Source organism: Anguilla rostrata, chromosome 17, assembly GCF_018555375.3.
Source record: "Anguilla rostrata isolate EN2019 chromosome 17, ASM1855537v3, whole genome shotgun sequence".
In the NCBI taxonomy this organism is placed as follows: domain Eukaryota; kingdom Metazoa; phylum Chordata; class Actinopteri; order Anguilliformes; family Anguillidae; genus Anguilla; species Anguilla rostrata.
The window spans coordinates 11974962-11995266 of record NC_057949.1 but is presented as its reverse complement, the minus strand read 5'-3'; the positions used below and the strand labels follow the sequence as shown (position 1 = coordinate 11995266).

The 20305-nt window shown below is 44.5% G+C and overlaps 1 protein-coding gene across 4 annotated transcripts; it reads right to left on the bottom strand.

Annotated features, from left to right (window-relative positions):
* Positions 1-85: 85 nt before the first annotated feature.
* On the bottom strand, positions 86-19825 carry vwa3a (von Willebrand factor A domain containing 3A). 4 transcript variants are annotated; one of them, XM_064315241.1, is made up of 33 exons: positions 19559-19821; positions 18681-18740; positions 18095-18215; positions 17457-17587; positions 14964-15044; positions 14667-14721; positions 14401-14502; positions 14057-14163; positions 12852-12977; positions 12290-12398; positions 12141-12206; positions 11856-11984; positions 11494-11632; positions 11176-11279; positions 10845-10925; positions 10148-10242; positions 9767-9886; positions 8208-8282; positions 7766-7907; positions 7415-7613; positions 7113-7183; positions 6784-6927; positions 6391-6463; positions 6091-6198; positions 5908-6005; positions 5647-5832; positions 5352-5460; positions 3290-3434; positions 2937-3081; positions 2623-2774; positions 2254-2374; positions 1987-2084; positions 129-1457 (listed from the first exon to the last, which is right to left on the bottom strand). In XM_064315241.1, exons 2-33 carry the CDS (start codon positions 18701-18703, stop codon positions 1418-1420), a joined length of 3495 nt encoding a protein of 1164 aa, XP_064171311.1. In that variant the 5' UTR covers positions 18704-18740; positions 19559-19821; the 3' UTR covers positions 129-1417. The 4 variants fall into 4 exon arrangements, with proteins under 4 accessions (XP_064171312.1, XP_064171311.1, XP_064171313.1 ...); XM_064315242.1 differs by lacking the exon at positions 14964-15044 and having other exon boundaries at positions 86-1457; XM_064315243.1 differs by lacking the exons at positions 14964-15044; positions 17457-17587; positions 18095-18215; positions 18681-18740; positions 19559-19821 and adding an exon at positions 14877-14954 and having other exon boundaries at positions 131-1457.
* Positions 19826-20305: the final 480 nt, after the last annotated feature.

Sequence of the window (20305 nt, the reverse complement as noted above, 5' to 3'; positions counted from 1 at the left end):
TGGGAACTGTGTGGTGCAGGTGAAGCAAGGTCCAACCACACGACTCAGGTAAACTTTCTTCCATGCTCCTTCCAACATTATTAAGTCATCTGCATCTCCACAAAATTAATATGGCTTATTTTTGTGTTTTGTCTCATTTTGGAGATCAGCACCCTGCGTTCCACAGTGTTAAGTGCTGTAAGGAGAAACGTGCAGTGCCAAGATCTAGTCTTTACCCCAAGTCTAATCATTTATTCAGGATGTGTGCCGACACAAACTACACTGTAAACAATACATTTTACCCGTAGCCCGTAAGATGTGAGGCTACACGAAACAGAGACTGTACTTGTGCAAAAAAATCTTGATTTTCCATCGATATAGCCTATTTTCCCCCTGACTGATTTCCTCTATTATCAGACATAATGTAATATTAGACAAAGGGAAACTGAGTAAACACAAAACACTTTAAAATTTCATTTATTTTATGAAAATTGTTATGAAATACCCATATCACCCACCCATGTGTAAAAGTCATTGCCCCCTTAGTTACTCTATCAAACAATTAACCATATTTAATTGATAATTAGATTCAACTAATTTAACACAGTCAGCCCTGTTGAATCTAAACCTCACTCATACTGAACCATACCATCAGAGTGAAGTAGACACCACAAGCAAGCACTCTATTCCACAATCACATTCCACTAGATATGAAATTCTAAGAGTTTGGTTGCAGTTATTGCTGCTAAAGGTGGTGCAACCAGCTAATACATTTAAGGGGGCAATTTCTTTTTGGGTGTCTGATTACTTTTTTCATTAAATAAATGAAATAATTTTTAAAATATGTTTTGCGTTTACTCAGGTTCCCTTTATTCCCTCTATATTACATTTTATCTAAAGATCTGAAACCATTCAGTGTGAAAAATATGCAATAAGAGGAAATCAGGAAGGGGGGAAACACTTTTTCACGGCACTGTACAAATGGACAGACTCTTGGCATAGGGTTTTCAGTCAATCAAAAGCCATCTTGTCCAGTGAACCAATTTTGACTGCACCTTAACTTTACCTTTTCAGTACGCCCCTGATGTGGGTGTCAAAACTGCACTGGTCCAGGACTCCTGTGTTTGCCCTGTAGCATAATTCTCCAAAAAACTTAAGAAACACCAAAAAGCCTATACTAAGATTGAAAAGAAAGTTCTCGTCTTTGTATTACCTTCAATATTACAAGATTTTGATATGTCCCATCAAAATTACATACATATAAATTAATAAAAAAATCTTTTTTTTCATTGCTCATAATAGTTATTCATTGAAGTACATTGTTAAAACTTTCAAAGATTTTAATTATTTTGGGAGGAAATTATTTAAGAATGAAATGCAGAGACATCTGGGGAAGCCGGATGAGAAGGTCTTCATCAGCACCTTCATCATTTTCAGTCTAGCCCTTCACTGGAGTCTGCTTCTCCAAAAGAATTTTCCTATAAAAAAGATGTTGCATTATAAACAAGACACTTCACTTTTTAAGAAAGAATTTACATTTCCTGCAGACAGAGAGGACACAGTTTAGAACAGTGAGTTCAGCTGTGAGAAAGAATGTGACACTTTTTCCTAGATTCCCAGCAATGGTTACATAATCATCATTTATGATTAATTATATATTTATTTTCTTACACCTGTATGTTGTTTACTTGTTCATGTGCTGATGTTTTATCACTGGTTTATCAGATCTTGATGCTTTTTCTTTGATATTTAGAAACCTAACGTTTAATACATATCGATTTCTACACCTAGATGTATGCAGATGCATTTGAAGGAAACCTCCAGATTAAAGTCTGTTTTCCAGCTGGGATCCAAACCCACAACCTTCTGTAGCGGGGCTGTCTCTGTGTGGGCAGCGCCACAGTGTTACATAAGTACACAAAGGAAAACGTCTTCTGTGACAACGCATCCCTGATGTCACTGATGTGAAGGGCGGACATTCCACTGCATTGTCGTGGGGACACCAACCGGAAAGCTGCAGCCTGTTTCCGGAAATGTCTCAGTTTGTCCATCTCCTTGGCCAATCCCCTCAGGTCGTCTCCCTCAAAGGCGGAACAAGTTGGTTCCTGTAGGCAGCCAGAGAGAGGCTGAAATTCCCACTTCAACACAAGGCCTGACTGACTGGCTGCAGTAGAGGTACATTATAATAACAACATGCCCTGTTTCATGGGCTAAAGTAGAAGAACATCATAATAACCACAAAACCCGTCCATAAGCGCAGGGTTCACCACTCACGGCTTCCTCGGTGGACCCCTCCTTCAGCATTGCAGCAACCAGCAAGTCTGCGTCGCCCTGGAAACAATGGAACCGGCCTTTTGTCTGGTGGGCCAGTTTCCGCAGGAATTCATTGGCAGCGCTGTCAGAGAGATATCCAATAGCAAATTGGATCTATTTGAGCTATTTTAGCATTTACTGCCTGCACTGTTGTAAGAGATGTTAACAGTGTTGTAGGGTGTGTGTGTGTGTGTGTGCGTGTGTGCACGTGAGTGTGCATGCGTGTGTGCGTGTGTGTGTGCATGTGAGTGTGTGTGTGTATGCGTGTACATGTGTATGTGTGTGTGAGTGTGTTTGTGTGTGTGTATGTGTACCTGTGTGTGTGGGTACCTGTCATTGCAGTTGTAGGAGATGGTATGCACAATGATGTGCTTCCCTTGACTCATCCTCTCAGTCGCCTGCAGGATCAAGCTGCAGCTGGAGTCTGGCTTCCCATCACTCAGCATGTACACGCCCACAGAGTCGCCCAGCCCACAGGCAAACTGCCAATAGAGATTCAGCATTAATCCTCCATCATGTTTTAGAGGGAGAAATGTGCAATAGCAACAAAGTGAGCGCATAGGAATGGCAGCTGCTGCTTCAGACACTTGATTAGAGCTATGGGAGCTGACTGTGGATCAGGTGCGGTATGGTACAGTGTTCACCTGTACGGCCTGCAGGGTGCAGGTGCCCCCGTGAGCGCACAGCTGCCACACCCACTGCTCCGCCTCCCGGCACGCCTCTTCCGAGGCCTCTGTTAGGGTGGGGCGCCATGTCTGCACCTCCCCCGAAAACGCAGCCAGAGTAAATCTGCAAAACAAACACAAGTACACACGTGAAACACAACACTTGCACAAAACTGCATTCACAACGTGACCCACACATGCATGCACACACGGAAGTAAACCATACACGCATATGAACACGCATACATACACACGTGCACACAAACAAGCCTGCAAACACAGATGGAAGGTTCTGGGGTGTGTGGGGTTTGGGTGTGTGTGCAGGGTCCTACCTGTGCCTGTTTGGGCGCAGCTGATCCCAGATCAGGGAGCTGAGCTCCCTCTTCACCTCGGGCAGGGATGTTGCCATGGAGCCCGAGCAGTCCAGCAGGATGCAGACATCCCTCTCCAGCAGCACCCCAAAGACGCGCCGGCTACCTAGGAGACAAGCCCACCAGTTTCCATTTTAAACTCTCTGCACACATCATACTCCAACTCCAACTTTAGTCTCTCCAGTTCTCTGGAACAATTGTGCCTTTTTTTAGCATCGCCCACAGCTGATTGTATGTGTCCAATTCAGGCTTGTCCTTATCTGAATGCGCACTGCAACAACAGTCAACCAGAGAGAAGGTTATGTTCAGGTTTCTCAATAAGGCAATGTGTCCTTCACTTGGCCACCTCCTCCATGCTATCCACACTTTCTGACGCCCTTGACTTGCTCAGCCCTCTTGCCGTACTAACCTGCAAAACTATCCTCTTTCTGTCCACGGCAGCCTGACATTCTCATATGAGCAGACAGAGCCAACCTGCAATCCACAAAATGGAGAGAAACAAGCCGGCCATCTAACCAAAACCTCTTAGGACTTTCTTGTCTGTTAAATCTAAATATTTTCAAACCAAAATCAAAGCCACTGAAAAGAAGAAGAGCTACTTTCTCCTTGCTTCTGAACTCACCTCCTCCTCCATTCTTGGAGCAGATAACTTCACTTAATTTGCAAACCAAACTGATATCTGCAACTATGCCAGTACATTCAGTGCTCCAGCTAGGACTCTTCCTAGCTTCTCATCATTTTCCAATCTTAATCTCCTGAAGCTTTTAATTTGCAAGAATCTAACTGCCTGTATACTTTACCCCATCCACTCTCCCCTTCTGTACTCCTCCACTGCAGTAATTCTGCTTTTTATCTGTGCCCTAATCAACTCCTCACCGACCGCCCACAACAAATTCAAGCCGGCTTAAGTAAGACCCAAAAAAATAAATAAATCACTCTGGACCCATCCACTGAATTTATTTACTACACTTGAAACACCACCTACACACCTGTAATTAATTTATCCTAATGTCAGTTATTTATTGGATCAGCAATTTCCTTCACTGAACTGGGCGGTTCTATCTATATATTATGTCCAGCAGGTTGAAGAGCTAGGAGTCTGCAGGTCCATGTCTTTACATCACCAGAGTGGTGGTGGAACTGATTTTAAATATTAGTATATCTATGTCTGAGCACTTAAATGTGGCTGCTTATCTCACTGTGTTCTGACAGAAAGTTTCTTCCCCCCTGGAAAACCTGAGTGCTAAAACAGCGGTAAGAATCTGATGTGCTCTGGTATCCGTGAATGCTGACGACTCGTACTTATTCAGCACATTGCTCTAGCTCTGGAGACTGTGAAACAGGCAGGGTGAGACATACTCCTGCTCATTTCACCCTGTCAAACCCACAGCACCCCTCAGCACTCAGCTCAATGCACAGGAAGCGCGTGAATAATGCATCGCTGCTCTGACAGACTGCAACACGCACCCATCAGGCCCTGCTTTTAATGCACTTTACTCCGCGGTGAGAGAGACAGATACGCCCATGTGACCTGTGGTATTACACGGGACCAGAAGCCCACAGAATGCCCGAAGCCGGTGCTGTAGCCTGCCATTCCTGTGATTTGGGCATTTGAAAGTGCTGCACTCAAACAGAGTAATCAGCCTACCTCCGCTGAGCCAGTAGGAATTACAGCATGTGTGGAACTCTGCCAGAGTCACCTGATAGTTTTATGTGATATATCCTCTTTGGCTTTAATATGGAAACTGAGTGATGTGCTTCTACAACAGTAAACAGACCTCGTCAGGCGATACGACATACGGAAAGATTCTTTTCCGAATCACACAGCCATCTCTTTCCTCTACCTGCCATCTCTGTTCACTCAGGTGTTTAGCAGTTCGGCCATTTCATTTCATTATGCAGTTCACCAGCTGACATACTCACCAATGACCAAAAAACAATTAGAGGGCAGCCTGCTGGACATCATCATATCAGAAAAGAGGCTTTGAATGAGCAGCCAAACAGAGAAGAGGCAGCAACGTACCAGAGAGCAGCCATTGTATCCTGCGAGCGTAGCGTCTGAGGAGTCTTCCTGTCTGGGAGAGGTACTGATCCAGCTCCCGTGGCGCCAACTGAAGATGCCTCAGTGTGCCCTGCAATAACAAGTGTACACTCTCACACAGTGTGCCCTACAAGAAGTGTACACTCTCACACAGCGTGCCCTAAATGAAGTGCGCATTATCACGGTGTGCCCGACAACAGCAAATGTACATTCTCACCAGAATACCCCACAACAAGTGTACATTCTCTCACAGTGCCCCTAGTATGGCGGTGCTCACGTTGAAGTCGACAAGAGGGATATTTCTGCAGTATGCCAGGACCGGGCTGCAGGAGGCCAGGCTGGGTGTGTCTGGGGCGGAGACGGGCACGTGTGAGGCAGGACTCTTATGATGCGTGCAGTCCGGGCCTGATGCCAGCCTATCCAGATCCAGCTTCAGCTTCCTCACTCCAAAACGCTTCAGCCACTGAGAGAAACACAGTTACAGAAACAGGAAACAGGCCTCAATGTGCCAAACAAAACAACAACTCCCATAATGCACCTGCTTGGTTGAGCAAATTTCCTCTTCCTTGGGCAGAGTGACCTTGGGAATAGCCCTGCGCGCACTCTGTGCTTTTGGATATTTCTTAAAGATGAAACCTGCAGTAAAAATAAAGAAAAAATAAATTAATAAAGCACATACACAGACCCAATTATACACACACACTCAATCACGCATACACACCCTTAGCAAGGTTGTTGCCTTCCTCTGTATAAAACACAGAGTGAGAGACAGAGGACTTCCTGTGTCTGGCTCCACTTCCTGTTGGCCCCCTGCTACTCGCTGGCTGTGCTGGGGAAAAAACAGGAAGAGAATGATCGCAACCAATCACTTGTTCAGCTGCAACCCTGATACGCCCAACACACCCTGTCATGTCTAAGGTCTCCTGACACGCCCTGCCTAACTGAACAGGGAACCCAGATGAGCAGAAGTAGTGTCTCCTGGCCCATTGAAAGAAGGAGGGTGGGGCTCCGGCATGCTCACCTGGGGATTTGCTGGGGCACCAGGTAAGAGCTTTCACAGGTGAAGCCTCCTCCTCTCTCTGTGCCTTCACCTGCTGAGAGAGAGAGAGGAAAACCTTCCCTTTCATCACATAACTATGATAGCAATTATTCGCATTAATAAGTAACAAGTAATAATAATAATAATAATTAGAGTTATGAATGGTGTGAACAGGACAGTGTGCAGTAATAAACCAGTACCCTTCTACAACACTGCCTCTGGGTCACACACTGCTGCAGCAGACACACACACACAGAAGGACGATGGGGAGGTGTAAAAAAAAAGCTGGAGGTGGACAGGTAAATGGATGGAGAGCCAGAGGTGGAGAAATGAGCAAGAGGACAGAAGCAGGTGGAGGTAGGGAGGGGGACTAACCAGTCTGGCGAGCGTGAGAGCGGTGGGGCGGGGAGGTATCCACGTCTCCATGGTTACAGTAGGCTGCTTGCCCTCCAGCATCGGCGCCTCGCTGACCCCCTTGCAGCCTGTCCGGTGGGACACAGAGTCCACCAGCATGGAGCACTGAGCACAAAGAACCAATCAGCACTGAGAACTGCACACTGAGAACCCATCAGCACACATCTCTGCACACAGACAACCAATCAGCACAGAAAAGTGCAAACAGAGAACCAGTCAGAACTGTGCACAAAGAATTAATCAGTACAGTGTACTGCAAAAAGAGAACCAACCAACACAGCCTCTCTCACCTTCTCCCAGTACCTGGTTGCCTTCTCTATTTCTGCCATTAAGGCAGTGATGTCATCACTCTCTACGATGCCTAGAAGGGGAAGATAGAGGTGATTTTATTTACTGGACAATTTATCACAAACCATCACACGTGTTCATAACAATGCTTACAGCGCCCATCCAACCCGACACTTTCCAATAGTTGACCTTTCTTTAAGAAGGTCACCTGACGAAGGGGGGATTGGGGGGACATAGAAGGCAGGTATGGGGCTATTGGGAGGCAGGTTTGGAAGTGCAGGTTTTGGGGTAGGATGGGGGATACCTGACTTCCTGAAGCAGTGAAAGCGCCCCTCGGTGGAGTGTGCCAGGCTTCGTAGGGCATCGACAGTCTCCACTTGGGTGGCATAGCGGGGTGGGAAGGGACAGCTCAGCGCTGTGGGCTCCACCCCCCCAAACAGGCACACATGTAACCGCCAAGCCCCTCCCCCACAGCACTGCGACACATACCCCTCTACTGCAGCCTGCCGAGAGGAACAAGTACGAACACACACACACAGAATACTCACAAAACGCATGATTTACATATCTGTGCTATATCCCTGTGAGAGACTGGATTTATCCTAATTACACTTTCAGGGCATCAGGGGGCACCAGAGGAAGTGTTCGATGTTACCATGTCTTGGTCAGGCACGCCACAGGTGAGCAGGTAAAGGCCCTGGCTGTGCTCTGGCTCCCCCTGCAGGTTGTTCTCCACAGCAAGTCTCAGAGCTGCCAGCATGTTCCGACTCCCCTCGCACTGCAACCCCTGCACCCACCTGTAAAACAGCCCTGCCCCATGACCTCTGACCTCACACTGGAACACAGCCCTGCTCCATGACCTCTGACCTCACATTGGAAAACATGGTGTGGTGTGGTATGGCTGGATACTGTAGTACTGTGTGGTGAGGCTGTGGTTTGGTGTGGTGAAGTGTTATAATAATGTGGTGCTGTTGTGATATAGTGTAGCATGGTGCGGCGTGACAATCGTGTGGTGCGGTTATGGTTTGGTTTAGTGAGGCACAGTGTGGTGCGGCTATGGGTTGGTGTTTAGGTGTGGTGGGATGATTCTCTCTCACCTCCAAGCTTCCTGAAGGTTCTTGGTGCTAGTCTCCACCATCTCATTCTGCCAGGCGCAAACATCTCCACCAAAACTGCCAGGTATTTACAAATTAAATACCAATTAAAATGCTAAGAATATAGCAGAGATATTTACACAACAAATACCCATTAGCACTCTTATATTACTGCAAGATTTATGGTTGGTCATTTGGCAGTTAGAAAAGTGGGCTAATAACTCAAATGTTGTACCCTTGAGTAAGGTACCTAACCTGAAAATATCCTGCTATATAAATGGAATGTGCATTAAAAAGTTACATTTATAAGCAGCTCTGGATAAGAGCTTCTGCTAGAAAAATGTTTTGTAATGTAGATATTTACGTAACAGAAACTCATAAAAGCCTTTCATGAGCTAACCTAAAAACTGGCTAATGAACTTCACATCATATGCCTGAGCACACAAAATGGAAATCTGGCTAATATATTTTACAGCTTGTTCCTGCAGTGGAGTTAAGGTTCTTCCTGGCTCTGCCTGCATGCGCTCAGCTTATTAACGATGAGTCACCTCATATTCTCTTCAGAACAAGTAAGGAATTTTAAAATCCTCACAGAAATGAAATTACCAGCAGACAGTTCAAAACTAATGCTCTTTTTTAGTGACGACCTGGGGAATGAAACTCAAGGCACTGCATAGCCAGGAAGATGTAGGGAGGGGGAGAATAGGTGGCCACGTGTACAGAGCCAGTTTTGTGAGATTTTGGACAGGACATTGGAGTTAACACCGCTACTCTTTCACCCTCACTCTGAACCTTTAATGACCACAGTCAGCCAGGTCCTCCAATCTAAAGGACAGCTCCTCCTACAGCACAGTCTCCCCATCATTATGGTCATGCATTAAATTTGCTTGACCTAGAACTCAAATGATGGCCCTTGAGGTTCAAGGACTGCAGGTTTTCCACCCGCCCTTTACCTGGGAGTCAGGTGTGAATACAGTCCGGCCAATCAGTAGCTCTGATTGTTCAGTTATATTACCTGGGGGAAAAGAAAACCAAGGCCGGATTTGGATTTGAGGTCCAGATTTGAGTATCTATTATCTAGAATCTAGAGGAAAGACTGCCTCCTACTAGTCCACCACCAACACTGCTTCCAGCAGCACTGTATAGAATGCAAGAAAGTCGTCTTCCAAGAAGGATAATTGGTTGGTGGCATGTGCTCTTCATGTGGCCAGAAAAAAGACCCAATTAAAATGGTCATGAAAAAGTGCAACATGAATCCTGCAGAGCTGCAGATTGCTCAACAAAAAAGAATGATTGACAGCACCCACCACACAAGACCCCACTTGACCCCACTCAGACCTGCTCAGACTACTTAGACTATGGCAAGACAAACTTGCCTTTATGGTCACTGAAAGATTAATTATTAATGTAGAAAAAATAATTGAACACAATGGACTACAATAAGCGTGTGTGTGTGTGCGTATGTGATGACGTTGAAACTGTATCTGTGTATGTTTGTATGCGTGCATGAACATGGGTGTGTGTGTGTGTATGTTTTTATGCATTTGCGTGTCTGCACATACGCGATGATGTTGAAGCTGTGTTTGTTAGCCATTTGTTCTTGCAGCAGTAGTCTTAGGGAGAGCTGTATGTAGCGAAGGTACTGTGAGTTCCACTGAGACACATCCACCAGGACCAGCACCCTGCAGGGGAGAAGCACATTAACACATAAACTTTACAACTCATCACTGCAGCGTAAATTTGACACATACCCACTGCACTGTAAAGTGCAGTCCTCACCACTGTAGCACAAACTTTATACCTACTCACTGAAGCGTAAACGTTACACCTCACCACTGCTGTGTAAAATTACACCTCACCATGGTGCGTAAAACGTTACAACAGCCTCTGTCGCATTAGTTGGTTATTAGATGGAGGAGTTTACAGGATGCGCTGGTTCTTGCCTGAGCTCACACACTGTGCCCCAGATCTGACGGCTTCCAGTGTTGAGCCACGCCACTCTCTTCTCCAGCACCTTCACTGCACTCACCAGCTGTTTCTGCAAAAGACAATAACAGACTCTTTTACTATAACCAGCTCCATTTTGGGGCAGCTGGGTGTCTCATCCAGTTAAGGCTCCGTTCTAGGGCATGGAGGAGTGCCATGGTCTGGTATCGAATTCTAAATCCCAGGGATGGGAGGATTGCAGTCATCTGGGATGACAGTGTCTCATCGCGCACCAGTGACCCCTGCTGACCATTCAGGTGTCTGCAAGTTCTTCTGTTGAGCTACACATGAAATGCCTTGCTCCCAGTCATGTCTATGTGAATGCGACTTGCGAACTGCGTTAGAAGTGGCTAACGTTGGACACTTCTGAGGAAATCACATGCTTGTCTGCACACTGCCGAACTGACAACACAGGTTAAGATGAGCATCTTAACACAAGTGGGCATTCCAAATTGGAGAGAAAAAAGAGGAAGAAAGCATAAAGAAAGGATAAATAAGCTCTTTATTTAATGACAGTTTAAAAAAAACACAAACAAAACAACCAAAAAAACAACAAATGTAAGACCCAGAAGCGATTTCATTTACAGACCAACAACTCAGCTACAAAAAAGTGACTGTCCAATCACAACCAATGCCAGGGACCACCTCACCCACCTGATAGGCATAGAGAAGGGGCGGATCCACATGCACATTCTTCACTGTCCCATCATGCCACTCAAACTGCACCATGGCTTTCTGAGGAGATGGGGGGGGGGGTATGAGGGATGGAGAGATGGAGGGAAAGGGACAGCACAGGTGAAAGGGGGGAGTTATGAGGGAGGTGTGTCCAGACAGCCTGTCCTTGAAACACACCTGATATGCACGCCCACTCAGGTTACAGCTATGTAACCCATACCTGCAGCTCCTTTCCAATAGGTTAATAAGTCGGAAGCATAGAGCATGGTTACCGCGACGACTCTGGTGCTTCTAGGGGGCAGGGCTTTACCTGGTGTACCGTGGAGCTGACAGTCTTGCGCAGAATAGGCACAAACTCCTGCAGCGGGGAGTGTGCGTGGGGAGCCAGCACCTGGTACACGCCCAGCCTCTGCGCTGCAGGGAGGAGGAGACAGCCTCCTGTCAGTCTCAGCTCCAGCCAATCAGGGACAGGGACTACAGGCATTTTATAAAACCACTGACCAGTGAGCTGAGCCCTTATATGAGAAACACTGAAATTCTGTAAGGCTTGCCAATAATAACAAAATGACAGAGAAAGAGAGAGAGGGTGAGAGAGAGAGATAGAAAGAGAGAGAAAGAGACCCAGAACCTTTGAGCCCATGGCTCTGCAGCCACTCTGCTGAGGTTGAGGGCAGGAAACCTGGACTCTGCAGGCAGAGTGGAGCATCTTGACTGGCTGATTTGGGAAGGAGGCGGGTCAGACACAAGCTGTCCACCTCAGCGCAAACCTGTGTGCAGAATGAACCAACATGAGCATGAAGCTATCTGTCTCACAAGCTTAGAAAATGCCTTGAAGAGAGATCTGATTGAAACTGCATATTTTGCCTTTCAGACAAAATGGCCCAAACACATGACAGAGGCAAACTATCTGTGACAGTAAAACTGAAACCGCGGAATTAGATCACGTTGATCTGCTGATGAAATGAACCGGACTCGGAGGGGAAACAGTACCTCTTGCATCACAGTCACCTGCGTCTCTCCGACCCGACCCCCCCGCATCTCCTGTAGGTTTCCCAGGACTCCCCTTGCTGCCTGGAGCTCCCCCCATATGAGCTCCATGTCACTGCTGTCCACCATACACTGAGCCAGAGGGGGGGGGGGGGCACGGGAGAGAGAGAAACACAGAATGAGACAGACACTGAGACAGAAAGTGAGGGGGGGGAGGGAGAGATAATGTGCTATTTCAGTCCTCTGCTAATGATGTAGACATTCACAGCTGAGTGGGTGCGGAGCTACCTGTCTCATGTCGGAGAAGATATGGAAACGACCTCCGGTGACCTCTGCCAGTCTCTTAACGATCCCCTGTGATGGGGTGGAACACAAACGTGTCAGGAGCCTGCTCCTCCATGCACTATATTTTGACCCATAATCCTCCTTTTACTCACAATGGTCACTGGACTGCTGCTGCCATATGCCACGGCGAGGATGGACAGCTCCCTTCCCAGAGTGCACTGCTCCACATAATCAAACAATGTGTCTGATGTTTGATCTGGACTAAAATGAGATGCACAACAAATAGCAAATTTGGCATTTCAATTTTCCACAGCACTGATATGAAACAATGGCTCTGTGATTTCAGAAGTAAGTTTAAAGAGTGAAGGATGCCGTTAATCTTGCTGAAACAAATTTGCTGAAATACCTTGAAGAGCACAGTGAAAAGTCTGCTCCAGTCAACATTACTGCCTTGAAGTGATAGTTTGGTCTTGGCTTGTGATTGGGTGAAAGCACAATTTGCTCCTAACATGTGACTGGGTGAAACAGTGGTTTGTTTTTGGTTTATGAGTAGATGAGAGTGAGGCTTGGTCCTTTGTGAATGGCTGAGAACATGATTCAGTACTGGTTTCTGATTGGCAGAGAGCACCGCTTTGTCCTCGTTTCTGATTGGGTAACAGCATGATTTGGTACTGCTTTGTGATTAGCCGAGACAGCATGGTATTGGGCGTTTACCAGGAGCCCAGAATGAGGAGGAGTGAGTCCAGCTCCCTGCACTGCAGCACCCTCCGGAGGGCATTGAGGAGATTACACCCACCAGCAGGACAGAGCTTCTGTACCCACTGGCACATCTCCCTTAGCCTGGAGTGAGAGAGAGGACTTTTTATTTCTTTCAGTTCAGGGCAGCATTCCTGTACATCACCTACATGGTTCAATCCACAAAACAACAAAAATAACCAGAAAAATGTAGGAAGAAAAACCAATCCATGTATCACACTCAAATAATAACGACCAATTTTCCATCATCCACTGAACATAGACAATCCTGCATGCACCATCTATTTTTGAATCCAGGTAAGTCATTTATCAGTACATTAAGCCTTGAGGTAGTCAGGAAGTCGTATAAATGCATCTGCTTGGCCGGAGTTGTCCATTTAGCACTTCTGTAGAGTTTACAAGATCTACTCTAAAACAAATACATATGCATTTAACGTTATAAATAAGCAAACATCTGTAAAAGCAACACTGAGCATGAACAGAAAAAAGTATGGCCACCAAAAACCAAGGGGGAAGGGGGGGTTGTTAAATGTTCTCAGGGCAGAGTCTGAAAAGAAGTCGGGCACATCGCTTCTTCTGCGCTTTGTGAAACAGTACACACTGGTGGAGCTCTTTTTAAAAAAACCCATCCCATACATAACCATAAAAATACCATGATAAACCAAAGAGCATTTGTAAGCGTAGGGGTTGGAGGGGAGCCAAGATGCAATCAGAGGAGATGCATTTTCAGTCTGCATCACAAGATGACCAACAACAGTTCTGCTGTCTCGTCCAAGTTCATTTCAGCACAGAGGGAGGCAGCACAAACAGACATAGTAACTGGGAGAAGCAACCATGCAGGGAGGGGAGAGCCAGTCACCTTGGGGATTGCTGAACAGAAAGATCTGGCCAGGGTCTAGGGTTGATTGATTGATTGATTGGAGATGTGTTGGTGCTGTTCCATCTGCTGCCATGTAGTTTAGTACCAAAGTTAAAAATTTTATGTGAACTGCAACAGGAAGTCAGTGAAGTGGGATGAGGAGGGGTATCACATAAGCATGTGATACCCCCGGGAAAATTGAAGACAAGTTGTGTGGCTGCATTCTGGATTAGCTGGTTGTTGAGTGTAGTGGAAGTGATGATTTGACCCACTTGACCTCTGACCCCTGAGATCCTAGTCTCACCTGCTGGAATTTGCGTCTCTAGGCCCGTCCCACAGCAAGCTAACCTCTGTCCCAAACGACATGGCATACAGCTGCTTCCTATGGCTCAGATGCTCATTGATCAGACACTGCAAAAAAAGGATACACACCTTCATAGGAAAAAAACACCTTTATAGGCAATACATGCCTTTATACACAACCCACATTCACTTAACTCGCACAACTTTACACTGCTACATATACCTTTACATGCAACAAACACTTGTACACAGCACACACCTTTACACTGGGATAAATAACTTGTCTGTGCCCTGTGCTCAGGGGTCATACTGGGGCTTTCCAACAGGGGGCACTGCTCCACTTACCTGCAGGTCGCTCTGGAGCTGTGAGAGTCTCCCTGCCTCACAGGCAGCATGGGAGGAGTCAATGACCACGCCCACCCTGGACCCCCTCACCACCCCAAATGCCTGATGATGGTGAAGTGTGGTGACGCATGGGAAAACACAGAGCAAAGAGCATAATAGAGGTACAGTGAAAGCATTGGAGAGGACAGTAAACACACAGTGTGGCACGGCAAAATGGCTGGTCACAGGGTGGTGATATTGTGAACACAGACAGAGATTAAACTGACCTTCAGACTTCCTTCAGTCAGCCACTTCATCCTGGCGTGGTACGTATCAATCATTCTGGAAACACAACATGCACATGTTTGTAAAAGGAAATAAAGGCTGTGCACATAGAGGAGCCCATTTTGGCTCTACATTCCCACACTGCATCACTATATGTCATTGCTTGTTCACTATGTTGGCTTATGCTGAAGACCCCTCTCTTTCATTCCCACCTGACCCTGCTCACTGCTCTATGGGCTAGTGCTTTGATCACAGTGACATCACACCACTATGAAATCAGCAGAGGGAGCAGGGCTCACTGCAGGAGGCGGGCCTCAAACTCATTGAGTGTTCCAACACTGATCTGGAGGTGTCTCCTGGGATTGCCATCCTCGTCTCTCCTGCACAGACACAGGGACGTGCAGTTAGACACTAGCCTGGAGCAAACCTACGACTCACAATATCAAATCAATCAAACCAATCAAATTTTATTTATATAGCACATTCCATATGGGAAGTAAGTCAATGTGCTATACAAAAGCAGTTCAGATACAACAGACTGAAAAATAAATAATAATAATAAAAATAAAAAAAACAACCATGGAAATCATACAACAAACAAACTCATACAACAAAGGAAGTAACAGTAAACACCATAAAATAAAATCAAAACCAATTAAATTCCCTTCATCAAAAGCTGCACAACATAAATTTTGGAGCTAACAGGTAGCCAGTGTAATGAATTCAAGACAGGTTTAATGTATTAATGTAAAGTTGTAAAAAGTTGTGGGACATCCATAACATTATATCTTCAATATAAGGGATTAAAAAACTCAGAATATTGAAGTAATCAGGTAATAAAGAAATATAAAGTTGGGTATCCTCACAGTACAGCTGAAAATTAATGTTATGCTTCCTAATAACATCCCCTAGGGGAAGCATATATAAATGAAACAACAGGGGCCCAAGAATGGACCCCTGGGGGATGCCACATGATAGTTTCAATTTCTTGGGCATGGGGTTGCCAGGGGCAACATAAAAAGTTTGTCCAGTCAGATAGGACCTAATCCAATTTAGAACCAGTCCTGAGAGGCCAATATGCTTCTGAAGTCTGTCAAGCAGAATGTTGTGGTGAACCGTATGGAAAGCGGCACTCACGCCCAGCAGCACCAGTATAGAATGCCTGTTTAAGTCTGTATTGATACCTTAAGCCATTAAGCACCCAAACTAATGCAGTTTCTGTGCTATACTTAGAACGAAACCCGGATTTAAATTTTTCATAAATACAGTGTGCATTCAGAAAGTCATTTAATTGCTTGAACACCACTTTTTGAAGTATTTTGCAGCGATATGAAAGGTTGGAAATAGGTCTATAATTACTCATTACTGAAGGATCAAGACTAATTTTCTTTTATAAAGGCCTAACAATGGCAGTTTTTTATGTGAGCCAGGAAAAGTACCAATCTGCAAAGAGCAATTTACTAGCACATCCGCTGAGAGACAGCTAAAAAATTGTTCAAATTGTTACCATCAAACCAGAGATACAGGGTTCCACGATTTAATAGGGTCAGACTGAAGCACTCTTTTGTACACCAGTCAATCCTAAAATTAAATATGGAGCTTAATCCCAGATCAAATGTACGTTGAAGGGCCGTGAATATTGTGTTCTGTGATTGTAATGTTATGTTAAATGTATGTATCTTTGTTTCTTGTCTTAATTTTTGTCTTTTCTGTGATGTTGCAAATGGAGCTGCTGTGATGCAAGAAAAATTTCAGACTTGATCTGACAATAAAGTATTATCATCATCATCATCATAAAAACTGTAGGTAGTCGGAATCGAATCAAAGGGATAGGTTGAAGAGCTCAACAAAGATAAAACTTCACTATGCATTTTCAAGTCAACCATGGTAAAATGTGTCAGAATGTCATAAGAAGCACAAAATGAAGATTGGAACTCAACATTTGTCTGTAGTCTGGTTTTAGAGATGTTAACTCTGATGTCTACAATCTCATAATTTAACAAAGCAGCAAATTCATTACACTTAGTAGTGGAAAGAAGTTTGTAAGGGATTGCAAAAGGGGGATTTATCAGACTATCAACAGTAGAAAAAAAAGAGTTACTGGATTATTTTTGTGGATGTTAATAATGTCAGAGATAAATGATTGTCTGGCATGCTTCAGTTCTCTACTATAGATACTCTGTAGATATCAAAGTAAACTTGCAGCTTTCTTTGAAGCTGTTTTTCTCCATTTTCTCTCTGCTTTATGGCAGGCCATTTTTTATCTGTCTTACTTTATATCCATTTCTCCGTGGAGCTCTTTGCTTACCAGAAAGAATCTTGGTTTTCAGTGGAGCAAAACTATCATTGCTTTCTAAAACCTTAGAGTTAAAACTATCCACCTAAACCTCACAGGAGGAGAAATGTGTGGGTAGGTCACTTGACATAAGATTCATAAAAACATCAGCTGAATTGGCATTTAGATAGCACTGTTTTATGATCCTATCAGTGTTAGCTTGATCCATAACTAAGCATGTATCAAAAAACAAACAAATTGATACAAATTGATATCCAGTGATGACCAAATCTAATATATGGTCACATGTGTGGGTGGGTCCAGAGACATGTTGGGTTAAATTAAAAGAGCTAAACAGACTTATAAACTCCTTGGCTTTACCATCAGAGGGATTATGGATGTGGATGTAATATGGAAATAACTTTTAGTGTTCTAACATATAAAGTTGAAGTAAAAATGTCAAGTGCTAAAAAGGCATGGTCCTATGGTCCACATGAGCACAGGATCACAAGCTTACGTGAGAGTGGATGTGCCAAGAGAGAATATGTGGGAGAGGGAGAGTCCAGAGTTTTCAACACTGTGGTCCTCCAACCACTCGGTGGTGCTCTTCATTCTTCCCCTGGCTGTGCTTCTGAGCCCCTGAACCCTCTGCACCCACAACATTGCAGATAAACACCCACCCCTCTACAACCACAATAACAGATAATAAACCACATAAAAAACATTGTTGTGAAATTAACATGTGCCTGTGTGAGGGGCTCACCAGCAACTTGTGTGCGGTTGGAATGTGGTTGGCATGAAGTTAGCATGGAGGTCTCACCAGCGGGATGTGTGCGCTGTTGGCATGGTGGTCTTTGGTTGGTACGGAAGTCTCACTAGAAGATTGTGTGTTGTTGGCATGTTGGTGTTTAGTTGGTATGGGGATATCACCAGCAGGTTATGTGTGATGTTGGTGTGTGGTTGGTGTTTGGGTGGTATAGACATCTCACCAGCAGGTTGTGTGTGATGTTGGTGTGTGGTTGGTGTTTGGGTGGTATAGACGTCTCACCAGCAGGTTGTGTGTGATGTTGGTGTGTGGTTGGTGTTTGGGTGGTATAGACGTCTCACCAGCAGGTTGTGTGTGATGTTGGTTTGTGGTTGGTATGGGGGTCTCACCAGCAGGTCGTGCGTATGGTTGACATGGGTGACCAGCAGCCCATCGTCTTCCTTGTAGGGGGATGCACCAGGCTCCCACAACAGCTGGTTTAGCTGTCCAGCGCCAAAACCACTGTCCTCCCTGCCAACCGGCACACAAACAGGTTTCACCCATCAGCCAAACCAACTACTTTCACTTGATTCAAATCTCCCTTTAGTGCAAAGCACACAGGCTCTTAGCATATCTGGACATCAAAAGTCAGGATAGCAGCACATGAAGACATCAGCAGCCTGAATACATGCAAGAGTCAGATATCATGAATGATGCTGAGGTAATACTGTACGGTCATGCACACTTTCATCCGTGTGCTGCAATTACAAGTATTAAATGCAGATGGACGCTGCGGAAAAACCATGGATGCTGCAGAGGACATCAGCTCAAACTTAAAATGTACAAAGCTGGAAAACAAACGTCTTTGGGGGTACAAGAAGTAATACTCTGATGGTATTAAGATGAATACTGAGATGCATGGGGGGGTCAATTGACACACAGGGCTGGAAAACGGCATCACAGTCTTTGGAGAGCAGCTTGTGGAGCTGCACTTACACACACGGAGAGCTGAGGGCCATTTAGTCCTTTCTCTCATTCACACCATCCACAGGTCATCTGCATGTGAGGACAGAAGTCAGGAAAATACAAAGTCCACATCAGGGTTACACACAGTGGCTTTCACCAACTGATTTTACAAAACTTTTAGAGGGTGACATTCCTTCCAGCCCACTTTGATAAGTGGTCCAAATTGGGGTAGCTTATAAGGTGCAACAGGTCTGGTGGAAGATGAACTTTCCGAACAGAAATAATTGCATGGTTGAGTTACCTCGCTCCTAAAAGAAGCAATTCACAATGAATTTAATCAAATAAGAAATGTAGTTAGAAAAGCTGGACGAAAACCTAACTACATTTAATTCACAGTGAAATACGCAGGCTCCTCAGCTGATTATGCATGGAATTCAAACAATATAAGATGCAATTCTCCAGAATCTGTTATCACTCCATTCAAAACAACAACAACAACAACAATAACAACAATAATAATAACAATAACAATAATAACAATAATAATAATAATAATAATAATAATGTTATTAATGTTATTTTTCCGGTTTTCCGGTACATAAAGATTTCAATTAAAAGCACTGTTCTGTATAATTGTGACCCGTATCGAGCAAAAGTACATTTAGCCTATGTCATGCATCATATACTGACTAGGCTAGCAATGAAGCCGTAGCCTTCGTGTACATTACTATATAGCCGTGAAATACTATGGAAAATAAGTATTGCGTATGGCAGAAGTACCATGGAAAAGATCTTAGCAGTGAACTGTATTTTATTAGGAAACTATGATCCGCTGGTGGTGTGGAAATATTTGATTGGTATACAATTCAGCTGACTAGAGTTAGCCTTCCAAACGTTAACTAACTTACCTCGCACTGGTAAGAACACTCGCTCTCCAATGTGTTTATATTTTCTACATCTGTAAAGATGTTATTATGCATAAAAAAGAACTCCAAGGTCTTCCAAGCGCGTGGAGACGCGGAAATCGTAGCAAACTAAGCCGCGTTCAGTTTCTCTAACCAGTGTTTTCTATCACCAAGGCAACAGAGCCGTTCAGCAAACAAGGGCAGATAGGTACAATGAAGTGTGGATTGGCACAGAACGAAACTCCAATGAGCTGTGGATTTCCACATTGAATATCTATGATACTTATGTTTTTCCCCAGTACACCTGTCTGTAATTGAAGAAAAATACTTCCGGTGTGTAGTTTAACACCGACAGTACAGGACATGGCCTCAAAACAACTACAACAAAATCAGGCACAGAGTAGGCTAATATAAAAAAAGTATCTGCCGAAAGTATAGTGAGGAGATATTCACCAAGAAGAGTCAGGGTTGTTCTGTTCCTTCTTGCTGTGATTGACTGAGTCCCTCTCTGGAGTAAATATATTTTCAATTTTGTTTATTTATGTGTAATATAAGTTGTGTTTTTGTTTTGAAAAAGATGCTTTTAATTACACAGGCCTTTAATTGGTGAAATGTGAAGGTAGAACACATCCAGTTTTACTCCATTTCAAACATACATTTGATGGCCCAGAAATAGTGACCAGAATTATTTGAACATTCTTCTTGCAAACTTACCAAGGACACCTTGTGCACTCTACATCCCTCATTAAT

What these genes read in the sequence shown, in the direction of transcription:
- vwa3a (XM_064315241.1), bottom strand. Translation starts at nt 18,703, where the DNA reads ATGGCCCTCAGCTCTCCGTGTGT. An exon ending in TCAGCTCCACGGTACACCAG is followed by an intron (nt 10,926 to 11,175) that starts GTAAAGCCCTGC and finishes CCATCTCCTCAG; the next exon opens with AAAGCCATGGTGCAGTTTGA. An exon ending in TCACTGCTTCAGGAAGTCAG is followed by an intron (nt 7,184 to 7,414) that starts GTATCCCCCATC and finishes TTCCCCTTCTAG; the next exon opens with GCATCGTAGAGAGTGATGAC.